The following is a 13,543-nucleotide window of genomic DNA, read 5'->3' as shown; positions in this document are numbered from 1 at the left end:
CTGGCCTGCCTGGTTGTTCCCTGCACAGAGATTTCTGCTGACTTCAAGGATCAGTCATCCCCAGCTGGCAAAGAACCACCCGTGGCCCCAGCCTGCTCCTCACCACCCAGCAGCCACCAATCCTCAGAGCTGGCGGTGCCAGTGTCCTTGGGTCAGCCGGTGCCCGTGGGCCGGCTGGAGGACTTCCTGGAGAGCAGCACCGGCCTCCCGCTTCTGACGGCAGGCCACGATGGGCCGGAGCCCCTGTCCCTGATCGATGACCTCCACAGTGAGATGCTGAGCAGCTCGGCCATCCTGGACCACCCGCCTTCACCTATGGACACCTCGGAATTGCACTTTGCTCATGAGCCCTCCGGGAGCATAGCCCTGGATCTGGCTGAGGCTAACTTGGACAGCATGGACTGGCTGGAGCTGCCAGGGGGGCCTGTCATGAGCCTGGCTCCCCTTAGCACTGCGGCTCCTAGCCTCTTTTCCACAGACTTCCTTGATGGACACGATCTGCAGCTGCACTGGGATTCTTGCTTGTAACTCTGTGAGCAGAGACTGAAGGGAACCCGAGTGGGAGGGCACAGGCATGCAGGGGGGAAGAGGCCAGTCAACCAAAAAAAGCAGAAACGAGCTCCTAGTATTTGTACTCCTCCCCCAACAGTGTCCTTCCTGCACAAAGCCAGTGGTGGTGGCAAAGGCAGACCTGCTGCTGGAGTCACGGCTGCCGGGGGGGGAAGAAGCAGCCGCAGGAGTGCAGGGGCTGGTGGCCTCCTGCCCCCTCAGTGCAGCCTGATCCAGCCCGGGTGAGAATGGAGCCAGCAGCCCGTCTTCCTCCAGGTAGGAGCAGCAATGGCAGCGTGTGGGGTGCGATGCTGCCAGGCATGAGTTCCCTCACGCCTTGCAGCGGGATGTAGTATGACTGGGCCTGAGCGGTTTCCAGAAGCAGCACCCTGTGCCTTGCTGGGATTGGCAAATAAAAGGGGGTTGTGCTGCCCCGGCATGGTCGGTTTAACATTTGCAGAAGAGTATTCTGCCTCTGGAGCAGGATGCGAAGGCGGGAGTGCTGGCTGGGGGCCCGGCAGGGCTGCCATGTGCCCCACCTGCCGTCTGTCGGGAGGGTCTGGTCTGCCGGGGCTATGAGGAGCTGGGCAGAACAGGCACCTTTTCCAAATGTAGCCAAAGGGAACCAGGGTTCCCCACCAACCTGGTAATGTCTAAGCTGGTTTCCCAAATATTGCTGAGCTTGGAGAGACCTTGCCTGCTTGCTTCACTCGCTTTGGGCTGCAAAACAGATTTTTAAGGTGCTAAAGTCCAGGTCTTTATACATTCTATCTGTCCTTCACTGCCCCAGACCTCTGGCTGTGTCTGGAGTCGCCTTCAGGCACACCCCAGACCCCCCCCCACCCTCCACAGCACTTGCAACATCCCCAGGTGAGCAAGGCAGGCAGCCTGTGTTGGGGGTTAGGACAAGAAAGCGTCCCTGTGTCATGGGGAGCATGTGGGGGAGCCCAGCTAGCCGTGAGCATCATCAGGGGCCATGTGCAATCTGTCTCCTGCCGTCAGCTGTGAGGTTGTCAGACCCAACAGGCAAGGAAGGGGAAGCGGCACTGTGAGCCGGGGTTGTGTAGGACAGCACAGGTCTGAGCTCAGTGGTGCGACTGTGAGGGCTGCTTTTTGGGGAGAAGTGAGAGCCTAAAAGCAAGTCCTGGGCAGCTGACTTCTGCCCTGTGGCAGTGAAACATCTGCTCTTCCCTCCAGGCCTGTGGGGTAAAAGGCAAAAGCAAACGGCTGCTCACCATGAGCTGCCACCCTGTGCAGGCAGCTGCTGGCAGGCGGGGCGCAGGCTGGTGCCTCAGAGTTGCTGCTGACTGACAAGTGGCAGAGCCATGATGATGCTGTTCCTTGTGCGGGGTTTTGCATTGGAAACCCAGGGCTGTGGCGCTCTCATGCTGTTACTCCTGTCACTTTTAAATTCCTGTGAGTGTTGGTAGTACCTCACTGCCATATTTACCAGGTGAGCCATAGCCCAGCTGTGTCCCACACAGCTGCCTCGCCGCACGGCTCTGCCAGCTGCAGCCCTGAGCTGAGTCAGGGCAGCCCGGCCTGAGCCTGGGGGAACGGGGACACAGTGGTGTTTGAAATCATATGGACTAAGGTGCGGACCCTGCTCAGGCAGTAGAAAGATAAACTGCCATCCTGTTAATATCTCCTTGCGGATGCTGCCCTCCCGTTTCCACCAGGCCAGCCTGCAGTGCTGCCTGCTGGGGAGGGGCAGCTGTGGGTGGGCACATGCTGCTCCCCTGCCCCTTTAGTATCTGGTGCTCATCTCAGTGGGAGGCCTTGCCGCAGGGGTTTAGCTACCTTTGCTGCACGGTGGGGCAGGTGAATGCCAGCCCTGCACAACGTGACATGTTGGCTATCGGCCACTAAAGTGGCAGCCTGGTGGGGTCATGCCTCTTTTGCAGCTGGGAGAAACTTCTGCTTTCCTGAGCCCTATTTGCTTGTTAACTGCACAGGAGCCACTTTCTTAATCATTTGCAGGGGGAGCCTGCTGGCACCTTCCTTCCTTTCTGCTCCATCCCACTTCTCCCAGCCCCAGTTGTAAGCAAGTCAGAGCCTCTTATCTGCCTCCCTCAGTGTCGTCTGTACCTATCCCCACCCGGCTTTCTGTTGCCCAAGCTACAGTGTCCTGTCCTAAAAATCAGAATAACTGGGACAGGTGGACACCCCCTACACCCCCCTGAGCCCTCCCTCACTGCCCTTCTGGTGCAGCCCTGGTACTCACAGACGCTGTGAGTGCTTCAGCAGTTCCCTTACAGAGCTCCCACCAGCTCCCCCAGGGCAGCTGCCCAGACATGGGACCAGGTGGGCACAGGAGGCAAGTAGTTTCTTAGGAGTGAAATATGTGGGGAGCAGGAGGATCTTTCAAATGCTAAGTGGAAAAAGTGAGGCTGCCTGTTTGTCACCCTCCAGCAAAATCAGTTTCTTTTAGCCCACAATGAGCAGTAGCCCGCACAAAAACTAGCTGTGTGATTTCTTTTGTACAAATAATTGCAAAGCTGCAGCCAGTAAATAAAGAATGAAATTATTGAAGTGCAATGAGCTCCTAGAGGAAGGTGGGAGCACTCCAACGCAGTCCTGGCCTGCCCAGCCATAGTTCCTCACACACTGGGCCAGGCACCCCGGTATCTGTTGGCAGAGAGCTGCGAATGCTCTTTACTGATTTAGCCCTTCCCCAGGGTTGCTGGTGAAAGGCTGAGCTCACAGCTGCTCCCTTTTACCTTTACTCACCCACCTTCTTCTGTGAAACTCTGTAAGAATTTAATTATATTAAGTTTGCCCAACTTACTCAAAATTGGCTGATGGGTTTAAGAGCCCCCAAGGAGCCCAGAGGATCCAGAACCATGAGCCTCCCCTCCTGAGGAAACCAGCCAACCTGCCAGCACCCCTCTACACAAGGGGCTTGTGCCAGGAGAGCCAGCAGAGGCAAAGGTGATGCCTCATCCCAGGAAACTTTAGAAAGTCTTTTCCCCAAGCAGTGCCCAGAGCAGGCTTGCTCAGTTCTCCACTTGCTTACTATTATTTGTTTGAATAATAGTTCAATAGTTCTTTGTCAGAAGAGGTATTCCCCTGGACATACATTTTTGCACCCATTGGGAAAAACGAAGTCTGATGTTCTGCCTCTACCTTGAATGTAATCCTGAATCTTTCTGCTGTAACCACTACTTGTTTGTAATGTGTATTTGACTAGCACGCACTCTCCCACTATGCAGCAAATGGCAAGGGATGATCAGCACCATCCCAGACAGATGGTGTTGGGGCATCGGATACGGAGCGAGTATTCAACTGGAAAAGGATAAAAGTGACAAGTTAATGGGGGAGAGAATGGATCTTTAAATTGAATTATTTTTTCAGTTACAAATATTTGAAAAAAATCCATTTTATTAAAAAAATTCCAAACAGCCATGTGCTCAAGAAGTCTCTGCTATGCTGGTGGGAGGGCTTGGGGCCACTCTGCCTTTTCCAGCTAAGGGTGGCGGGGGGGGGGTGATCTCTCTGGGTCTTTCTCAAACCCTCCATAAAGAAGAAGCCTGAGTAGTGGTGCGTCATCCCTTCTTAGCTGCAGGGAGACTCCCTCTGTGTATGGAAATTACCTACCCTGCACCCAGAAGTAGGTCTAAGAGTACGAGAAGCACAGGAAGCCTTTGCAGCCTCCCCCAGCCCAGGAGGCTGGTCTGGACCCCAGCTGCTGTGATGAGGAGGTGATACTGTAGCCTTCCTCGGCCAGATGCTGAACTGGAATTTGCCTGAAAATGCTGATGGTTACATCAGTAAATACGCTGCAGCTTCCACCCTCCCATGAACTTGGGCTTTTGAACATGGTTGTCCCCAGGCCTGTGCCCTGCTACTGTCACACTTTGCAGAAGTGACTCCACCTGTTTTTTCTGGAGAAGCTTGTTGCTGTGCACACAACACTGTTGCCCATCACCCCCCAGCCCTGGTCTCAGCCAGCCCCTCTCCCTTTCCTAAGGGCCATCCTCCTGCAGTGTCCCCACACCCACTGGTTTTGGGTATTTCTTGCTTTTTTGGGGGCCCTGCTGGCAACACAACTGCTCCTGCCCCAGCCACTACCCAGTCTGAGGTGAGGCTGGTGAGGAGCACCCATGGTACCTCGGCTTGATGCTGGCAGGAGCCAACGCAGAAATAGGGTCATAATTATCAATTGGCAGAAATTAAGAATCACATCTAGTCCTGGCCCTGTCAACAAACAAAGCCAAAGCCCAGCACTCTCCCAAGATGCAGTTTATTTACAAACCCACCAAATAAAGTAAGAATCTAGTGTCATTTCACAAGTAGTTTGTGCTCACAGACAAGCGCTTTCAGTAGAAAGTCACAGACTCCATATCCAGAGCCACCACCACAACGCAGCAATTCTCCACTCCTGACCTGCATCCCTGCTGCCTCCGCAGGGTGAGGAGGACGTTTGTCTCCCTGAGCCAGCTCCAACCTGAACCCCATCCTGAGCTACAACAGTGCCAAAATATACATCTTCCTAGAGTTAATTTACAGCTTTTTGGTAAACAGTAAAAATCATCTAGAGACTAAAATGACAGCATGAAACACTCTTGCGTAGGGGAGAGGTGGTTTTTTGTCTGCTCCCAGCAGAGACAAGGCCCATCCCCTAAGGCTGTTACAGTGGTAACAGGCCCGTGCAGTCGGGCACCTCTTGTCAACACCCCCCACCAGTGCCAGGAGCTGCGATGAGGCTGATGCCGGTTCCCCCTTCTCAGCCCCAGCTCCAGGTCAGAGGAACATGTCCAAGTGCTTCAGGCTTTGCCATCCCTCTCCAGGCCAGAGGGGAGCGCTTGGCTGACGTGGGGGGATGTGCTCTCCCTGCTCCTGTGCAGCCATCGGTCTCTCACCAGCCCCATTCCACTCACACCCGCAGTGACACCTGCCAGCCGCACCAGATCTCAAGGGTCAAAGCCACCTCGCAAGGGCTGCCACTTCCCCACAGCCACAGCAGCAGCCACGTCACACCCCCACGCAGCTGCTGGCCCACAGGGCTGCGAGCCAGGCTGCTCCCCCAGGCACCGCGGAGAGGAAGGGCTGAGGCAAGCAGAAGATGGGGTGGCAGAGATGGGAAAGGCTGGGAGGGGGCACTTTTTTTTTTTTGGGCCAGAACACACTTGTCCCTTTTCAGCATCACCCTCAACCATCACCTCCCTCGGGTCTGCAGCTCGGCCTCTTGGCGCTGCTGCCATCTGTCCCAGGTGGCCTGGCAGCCCCCTCAAGGGGGATTTTGTCACAGATACAAGTGGGTGGGGTGGGGGAGGGCAAGGGGTGAGACATGATGGGGGTGGGGGACAGGAGTGTGCGCCATCAAGAAGGTTCCCCAGGATGGGGTGGGGTGTGGGTCACCCATCTATGTCCCAGCTGAAGAGATGGTGCTTCACAAGCATGTCCTGCACCCCTTCCTTCAGCGGTTTCTTCTCCTTCTCCTGCAGGACGACACAGAGAGCGGGGTCAGCACCCTGCACCCAGAAAAGGGGAGGTTGTGCCTGTGGGCAGAGCCCAAGCATGCCGAGGTCTCCGGCACCCAGACAGAGCAGCCTTCTCCACTTCCCACCTCGGCAGAGCTGAACCAGGGAGAGGCCCTGTGGTTCGGAGAGCACCGGGGAAGAGGGAGGCCTGCCACTTCCCTCCGCCCCAGCTGGGCACGGGCAGGCAGCACCCTCTGCCAGCACAGCCACACAGCTCCCGCACGCAGCCTGCCCCGGCAGGGACACTGGCCCCATCCACAGCCTCCGGTGGCTCAAGAGAACACAGAGGATGGGCTGGAGCACAAAACTGGGAAAGGGAAGCAGAAGTGAAGCCCGCGGCTGAGGGAGAGAGTGAGAGATGCCACGTACTCACCTCCCTTTTTATTGGCAGTTCCCAGTCCTGAGAGAGGCTGAAGGCAAATTTGCAGAGGACTCTGCAATGGAAGACAGCGATGGTAACACACACACAAATCACATCCCGTGCCCCCAGGCACACAATTGCACTGGCTCCTCAGCTTGCCCCAGCACATCACTAAGCTTACAAGGATGGAAATCCTTGTTTGTTGGTGTTGAAAGGGCAGCACCAACCACTCATCCCCTGTTCCTTTCTCCTCTCTGGGCTTCAGATCCTGCCAGGCTGGGAAGAGAAGCTTGAAGATGTGACTCAAGTGCAACCCCTACAGAGCCTGACAGAGCAGCGCAAGGAGGCCCGGGCAGCCCTGGGCTCTGCCAGCCCTCAGACAAACATGGCTGAGGACTGCACGCAGCTGGCAATGGGGGCCTTACAGGTTCCTCTCCAGAAAGCAGACTCCTGCCAGTAGCACCCCAGAGTTCTGCATCCCTCTCACTTTCCCTGGAGTAAGAGAAATGTCCTGACCTCCATTCACAAGAGCCACATGGGGATGGCACGTGGAACTCCCTTGCTGGACCCAGCTCTAATTGAGGGCTGTAGGTACAGCATGAGCCCTGTCCCTAGGACAGCGATGCAGAGCTCAGACCTCCTGGCAACAAGCACCTCAGTCCTTTGGGCTCAGGAGAAACTCCTGTGTGGGGGTCTCCTCCAACTCCAGTAGCAGTGGGGGGGCTGAGGCCCTCCAAAGGAAGCTGCTTGGGAGAAATATTGCAGAAGACTCTGCTCCTGCCCCACACGAAGATGGATCCAGCCATGAACCAGTCCCACTTGGTCCTTCGGCTCTGCTGATCTGGCGCTGCCCCTGTGCTGCATAAAAGCAGCTGCAGGACACTGCTGCAGAGGTGGAGGTGACACCCTTCCTCCCATTCTGCAGCAGACAAGGAGAACAGGGCATCCCGAGGTGCATACACAGGCCTGCTCCCTGCTACAGATGCTCCCACTGGGGGCAGAGGTAACCAGCTGGTGCAGACAAAAGCCAGCAGCAGCAAAGGGGCTGGAGTGGTGGTGGTGGCTGAGGGGTGCGCTTTTAGCTCCCTGGGACTGGATGTGGCTTTGCAGAGCGCAGGAAGGCCAAAAGCGCGTGGGTGTGTGCTCTGGGCTTCAAGCGATGTGCTTTGTGCAAGACCAGGCACTGGAGTCGCATTCAGCCCCCCGACTCTGCTCACTCACTTAACCAGGAGTCAGCCGGTGCCTGACTCCCTCCCGGTCACAGACAGACTGTGTCCGTAGCACATTCCCTGTGTCCTGCTTGCACTCATGGTGGCTGGCAGAGGACCTGGAGAGCAGAGGGGTGGAAAAGGCAGTTTCTCGGCACAGCAGGAGGCTGCTGGCAGGCAGAGGCTGCCTGCTTGTCACGACAGCTCCCCAGGAGCCAGGCTCTGCTCTTGATCAGGCAGGCACAGGGCATTGCATTAAACTGTCTAGACAGTTGCTGCTGCCTCAGCACACAGAAGGAAATCTCTGCAGCGGGGGTGTCTGGGCAGCCCACACTGCTCCTCAGTGGAGAGGGCCCAAAGCCAGATGTAGTGAGGGCCACCTCGTGCAGAGGAGGAGGAGGAAATCCATTCCAGACCCTGGCGAGGCTGATGGGGACAGACTCACCTCAGCTCACATTTGATCTGCACCCAGCCAGGACTGCGCAGGAACGACCAGGGATGGAACCACTTCTCCACGGTCTGCAGGCTTGAGCACAGCACCTCCAGCCACAAATGCAGCACCTGTTCACTGCAGTGATGGGGTGGAGACGTTATTTGGCTGAAGCCAGGGAATGAAGCCCCATTCCTTTGGGATAGTCTATTTTCACCCTAGCTTTTAACTCCAGCCCCAAGTCTTGTCCCCAGTGAGAAAAGGCTACCCCAGTAAACTTGTCAGCCACTCGGTGCAATACGAGCTATTTCTTCCAGCCAGGAGCCAGGCCAGCACGATGAACAAGAAAGGAGGAGGTCCCACTTAGTGACTACAGTGAGAGGGGAAAAAGACGCTGTGGCCTAAGGAAGACTGAAACAACTGCTGCCCTTGTGCCCACTCTGCCCCCTCCCAAGCTCCTCTAACCCTTGATGCTGAGGGTATCAGGACTGGATGACTCACTTGAGTCCAACACAGATGAGGGAACGAAGCTTCACGTCCATCTGTGCATGTGCAGCATCATGCGTTATGTTCACAGCCTGAACTGCCTGCAGGGTGGAAAGACGTGGTCACCGCCTTTTCAGCTTAGCTTTAGGCTGGGCTGGTCAACCATTCCAGGAACACAGTTAAACGCTGCCCTCCCCAGAGCTCCCCACCCTTGCCCAGTGTCACCTGCTAACGTCAGAGGGGCCAAACCTTCCTGATGGCTTCACTTTCTGTCTTTCCCCAGGAACCTGGGGAAGGTTTGGGAAACTCAAGCATTTCTCTAGAGATGGGCATCACCCTCCAGTGGCCTCCACAGGAAACTTCCCCACATTAGGAGCTGGGCTGTGGCTGGGCTGGGGGCAGCACTCACCCGGTAAAGCAGCTCCTCTGGAGTGAGGACTTTGCCATCTTCATCAAGCCTGCAAAGATCACAGCAGAGGTGTAGCTAGCTCCAGAGCCATCCTGGGCACATGCAGGCTTTCACCCCTCCATAGCCCAACAGCTCCCTTGCTACTGCTGAGCCCACAGGTGATCCAGCCATGAGAGAACAAGATACAGACCCAGAAGCAAACACAGGAGCCCGGGGAAGGGGACAAGTGCCACTGCCAGCCCCAAGTCAGCACAGGCACAGCAGCCAGGTGACACCGCAGCCAAAGAAAGATAGGGCAGACCATGACCCTTCCCAAGGTGGAGAGCAGCAGCAGTTCGATGAACAGCATGCAGACCCAGCTGCCCGGTGTGGCTAAAGTGGCCTTACCTGTAAGTCTTGCAGAGCACAAGGCGAGAATACACGGAGTCAAAGTCCCGTTCCACTTCCCGGCTTGCAGCCTAGTAGGGCAGAGGGACACTCAGTACACTCTGCCCTACAGCCCCCTCAGCCCAGCCCTCTGGCAACACTGCCCCACGAAGGGAGCCAAGACATCTCACCTCCTCAATGAACAGCCAGGGATGGCAGGCCCCCCCCAGCAGAGATGGCTTCTTCAATCCATGTTCAAATATGGACTTCAAAGCTGGACACAGCGTTCCTCGCACTAAGTCTGTCACCCCCTCTGTGACTGAGTCATCTCCAGCGATGGAATACTGAGGAACACAAAGAGCCAGCTCTCAGCACACTAGCGAGGAGCAGAGCATGGAGGTGGCTGCTCACCTCCAGCTTCTCTGTGCACACCCCTTCCACTCCCAGGTGCCCACCAGCCCCCTCTCATAACCACTGATGCTCTTACTGGTTTTTGCATAAGGCGCCATGTTCAGTGCTGTTCCCCTGAGAGCTGCTGGGACAGCAGGACCTTTGTGTCTGGGTGCTGCCCAGGAGATCACACAGGTGACTCAAGCACCATCCTGGCAGCGTTCAGCACATAGGAACTGCTGCGGTTCGGTGTGATGCTGAGGTAAGGAGTGGAACTTTCACTGAGGGTCTCTGGGACTCTGTAAGCTGCTAAAAGCCGAGGCAAACAGGGGGAGATGGGAATTCGCAGGTCAGCTGGTACACCACACCGAGGTGTCATCATGATATGCTGTTCACATGAAGCATCATCTCTGTTTCCACAGTTGGGAGGAGAACTGCTCAGCAGCACAGGGTGTGTTTATGCACAGAGAGGTGATCTGTGCCTAAGAAACCAGCCCTGAGCAGAGAGTAAAGAAGCAAGTGAGATGTCAATTGTGACATCTCTCTAGGGGCTTCTCTTGGGGTCTCAGGTCAGTCTTTGAGCCCTTCCTCACACTCCAAATGCTGAGGAGAAGAGGGAGAACACAGGGCTTCCTCCACTTCCCCTGTAAGTTGTCTAGGCCAACAGCTGATGACATCTGTCTCCTATCCATTATCCCAGGCTTGGGGCCATACTGAGGTATCTGCTCTAAACAGGAAGGATTTCACCAGTTGAGAGGAACTGCAACAGCGTCCCCTTGGGCACAGCTGCCTGGGGAGAATCCACCACTGTGACCACAAAGCATGAGCAGGATCCACAGGCACAGGCTCAAAGGAGGAAGAGGGCAGTGGGCAGAAACAAGGCCCAGAGGATCCTGCTGCTTCCTCTCCTTTTCCAAAGCTCATCTCTAGGGGCCTTGCAAGCCCCAGCATCTCACCCAGCTGCCCCTGGCAGCCCTCTGGGGCCTTTGTTCTCCACTTGGTCAACATCAGGAAGTTGAGCAAACAGGCTCAGGAAGACAACCTGCCTGATCATATCACTAAGTGTGCGATAGCCAGAGAGAACAAACAGACTTAAGAAGGAAAACATATGGCTCTTTTCAACAATGTTTTTTCAGCTATGAAATTACTTTTTTTCCGTTAGGTTTGGTTTTCTTTTTTTGGTTATTGTGTTGTGGTTTTTTTTAATTACCTCTTTGCTCCTCTCATCCAAGATCTCCACAAATTTTGCAGGAAACCAACCTATAAAGAATGGACAAAGAAGTGAGTCTGACACTGAGAAACCTCTAACACAGACAAGACCAGAGCCCACTAGAAGCTGAGAATAAATCAGAGTTCATAGGGTCCAACCCCAAGGAAGGAGGGGGTTTTGAGGATTTTGAGCAGCCTCAAAATCACAAGAATTAAGGCAGCTGCAAGAAGCAGCCAACTACAGGACACTGCCCACAAGCAGCAGAGATGACCTGCACCCAACCACCCTGTGCCAGGAGGATGGAACCCAAACTGGCTGTTTGCAAGAAGCTGCACCACTGCTCTCAGACCCTGCTTTAACATTCCCCTTGTCTCTGGCAGATGCTGCAGGCAGAGTCTTTGCTGCAAACTTGCCAGAGCGGTTGCTGTGGATGAATGGTCGCTCCGTATCCAGCCCCGCTCTGCCCCATGAAACCCATCCTGCTCTCACCTCTCAGTCCATTCAGCTCTCCCACCCAACAGTGCTCGTCCTTCTGGGAAATGATCTGAAAAACAGAGTGTGGAAAACACCGGTTCAAGCGAGTGCAGTGCCAGGATGGCTCCAGCTGCCCAGCTGTATGTGCACAATAAGGAACTGCTTCTTCTCAACTCTTTCGCCAATGTTCTCTTCTCACATGGCCTAAGGCCTCCAAGTGCAAAAAGCTACCACAAACACAATGCTATCCCTGTTTTCCCGTTTGAGATGGGATGCCCACAGCTAAAACACAAATGGTTGCTTTTACAGTCTTACCACAGCTTAGTGTGCAGTGTCAAACCAGGACCCAGGTTGGACCAAATCAATCTTTTGCTCAGCTGCATGACAGCCAGGGAAGGGACTCTGTGGTTGTATTAAGAATGACCCACAAGACAACACTCACAGGAACATACTGCCTCATCCTCAGGCAGCCCCCAGAAACACCAGCTGCTTCCCTGGGACCCCAAACTGGGCTCAGAGCTGATCTCCTTTCCTTCTTTCCCTCCAGAAGAGGCAGTGCAGTGTCCCAAACCAGCTGGGTCTGCATGGCCTTGCCCTGGTCCCTGTCTCACAGGCTGACGCACCGTAATGATGTCATTCTTGCGGAAGCCCAGCTCATCGTCATCGTGGCGCTCAAAGTCCAGCAGAGCCTTGGCTCTTCGTCGGCGGTTGCGGGAACAGGCCACATAGTTCTCGTGGTCCCGCTGGTGGCTCTCCATGCTGTAGTCTGGAGTCAGATCCTAGCATGCACGTGGAGGAAGAGCAAAGAGGAATGAAAATCAACAGATGACTCCCAGCTGATCTACCAAAGCTTTGCATGCCCCTGTTCCCAAACTTTTTCCTTCTCCTAGCAGGCAGACAGTCTCTCAGCCACCACACCCCCTCCAGGGATGGGTTAAGCAGCCCTTACTCTCCACCCATTATGCCTAGCATGTTCTTCCTCGAGCCTACACGCTCCAGCAGCATTTGAGCGGCCCTGTCCTGTGGTGGAGTCTCAACACTCATGCCTGGAGCCCACAGCAGTGCAGATCCAGCTGTTCCCACTCACAATGCTGCAGTTCTTGGGATCCGCACACTGGAAGTGCCGTGCCACCTGGAGAATGGCCTCACGCAGGTCGGCCACCAGCTCCGTCTGCTTGATGTTCTTGGCTTTCAGTGCCTCCAGATCTTCATCCCCTGGGGGAGCCCACAGAGACAGAGGGAAGGCGAGGAAAGGAAAGCAAGTATGAGTTATTTTTTTGTTAACATTAGAAATCATTGATTCTACAGAAATCAAAAAAGCCTGACATTAGAAGTGCCAACGCTAAGGCAAGGTGCTAACTGCCTGTCTATTCGGTAATGTAAATAACCAATATCAATTTGATTGTGTCAAATTTTAAGGAGTTGGTATTTCAAACCACATATGGAACTGGAAGACGTCACTCACCTTTGATCTGTCTGGACAACTCAGTGTAACAAAGTACTGCGCAGAAGTGTCTATGCAGTATATAGACAGCTGAATGGTGGGACACAAAACTAGGGAAGTTTCAAAAATTCTCTTCAACTGAAACAGCTTTTGGTTGACCTACTTCTGATTTTTGCATACCTCACAGGCTGACAGCATATTCTTCACTGAGTCTTCAAAAATATTTGGAAAATGAAGACAGCCCACTTTCCTGTGTCAGTCCAGAAATCAGAGCCATGAGAGAAAAGCCACTATCTACTTAAGACCTCGGCCTCCCAAAGAGCCAGATTTCAAAGGTTGTGGGTGTATAGAAATGGTCATAAGCACAAAGTAAAAGTTACCAAAGCATCTTTCAACTGTCACTAATTCTCCCAGGAGTTTTAACAGCCTACCTCTATTAATTTATGCAAAAAGATATCTAATGGGATGGATTCCTTAGGGAGTTAATGTATCTGAATGCCTTAAAAATTGAATACATGATGTTTAGGAACAACAAACCATTTGCTTCTTTTTCTAAAAAAAAAATTTAAAAAAATATATTTTTTTTAAACTCGAAGTTTATTTTCATACATCTGTTTTTGCTCTCTAATATACTGAAGATGTAGTAGCTTGATCAACGAAATCAATATTTAAACCAATGTATTTTTCACTGAACTCCAATTTTTATACAAACACAGCTTTTATGCAAGACCCA

General features: G+C 54.0%; 2 protein-coding genes across 5 annotated transcripts in view; one reads left to right on the top strand and one right to left on the bottom strand.

Moving 5' to 3' along the window:
- The window catches only part of MRTFA (myocardin related transcription factor A), a 79,074-nt gene extending 75,131 nt beyond the window's left edge, over nt 1-3,943 (top strand). For both annotated transcript variants that reach the window (XM_065629757.1, XM_065629750.1), the window contains exon 14: nt 29-3,943. In XM_065629757.1, the coding sequence (XP_065485829.1) occupies nt 29-528 (500 nt within the window). In that variant the 3' untranslated portion in view covers nt 529-3,943. The remainder of the gene's footprint in view (nt 1-28) is intronic.
- Nucleotides 3,944-4,780: 837 nt separating this feature from the next.
- SGSM3 (small G protein signaling modulator 3) overlaps nt 4,781-13,543 on the bottom strand; it is a 30,491-nt gene continuing 21,728 nt past the window's right edge. For 2 of the 3 annotated variants that reach the window (XM_065650578.1, XM_065650591.1), the window contains 11 exons: nt 12,454-12,581; nt 11,990-12,145; nt 11,382-11,436; nt 10,893-10,942; nt 9,484-9,636; nt 9,314-9,384; nt 8,927-8,975; nt 8,533-8,618; nt 8,047-8,169; nt 6,406-6,466; nt 4,781-5,990 (listed from right to left, as the gene is read on the bottom strand). In XM_065650578.1, the coding sequence (XP_065506650.1) occupies nt 5,907-5,990; nt 6,406-6,466; nt 8,047-8,169; nt 8,533-8,618; nt 8,927-8,975; nt 9,314-9,384; nt 9,484-9,636; nt 10,893-10,942; nt 11,382-11,436; nt 11,990-12,145; nt 12,454-12,581 (1,016 nt within the window). In that variant the 3' untranslated portion in view covers nt 4,781-5,906. Of the gene's footprint in view, nt 5,991-6,405; nt 6,467-7,614; nt 7,721-8,046; nt 8,170-8,532; nt 8,619-8,926; nt 8,976-9,313; nt 9,385-9,483; nt 9,637-10,892; nt 10,943-11,381; nt 11,437-11,989; nt 12,146-12,453; nt 12,582-13,543 lie in introns of all 3 variants that reach the window. The other variant, XR_010607476.1, reaches the window with a different exon arrangement.

The sequence above is a fragment of the Caloenas nicobarica genome, chromosome 1 (genome assembly GCF_036013445.1).
Source record: "Caloenas nicobarica isolate bCalNic1 chromosome 1, bCalNic1.hap1, whole genome shotgun sequence".
NCBI lineage: Eukaryota > Metazoa > Chordata > Aves > Columbiformes > Columbidae > Caloenas > Caloenas nicobarica.
This window is presented reverse-complemented; position numbering and strand designations above follow the sequence as displayed.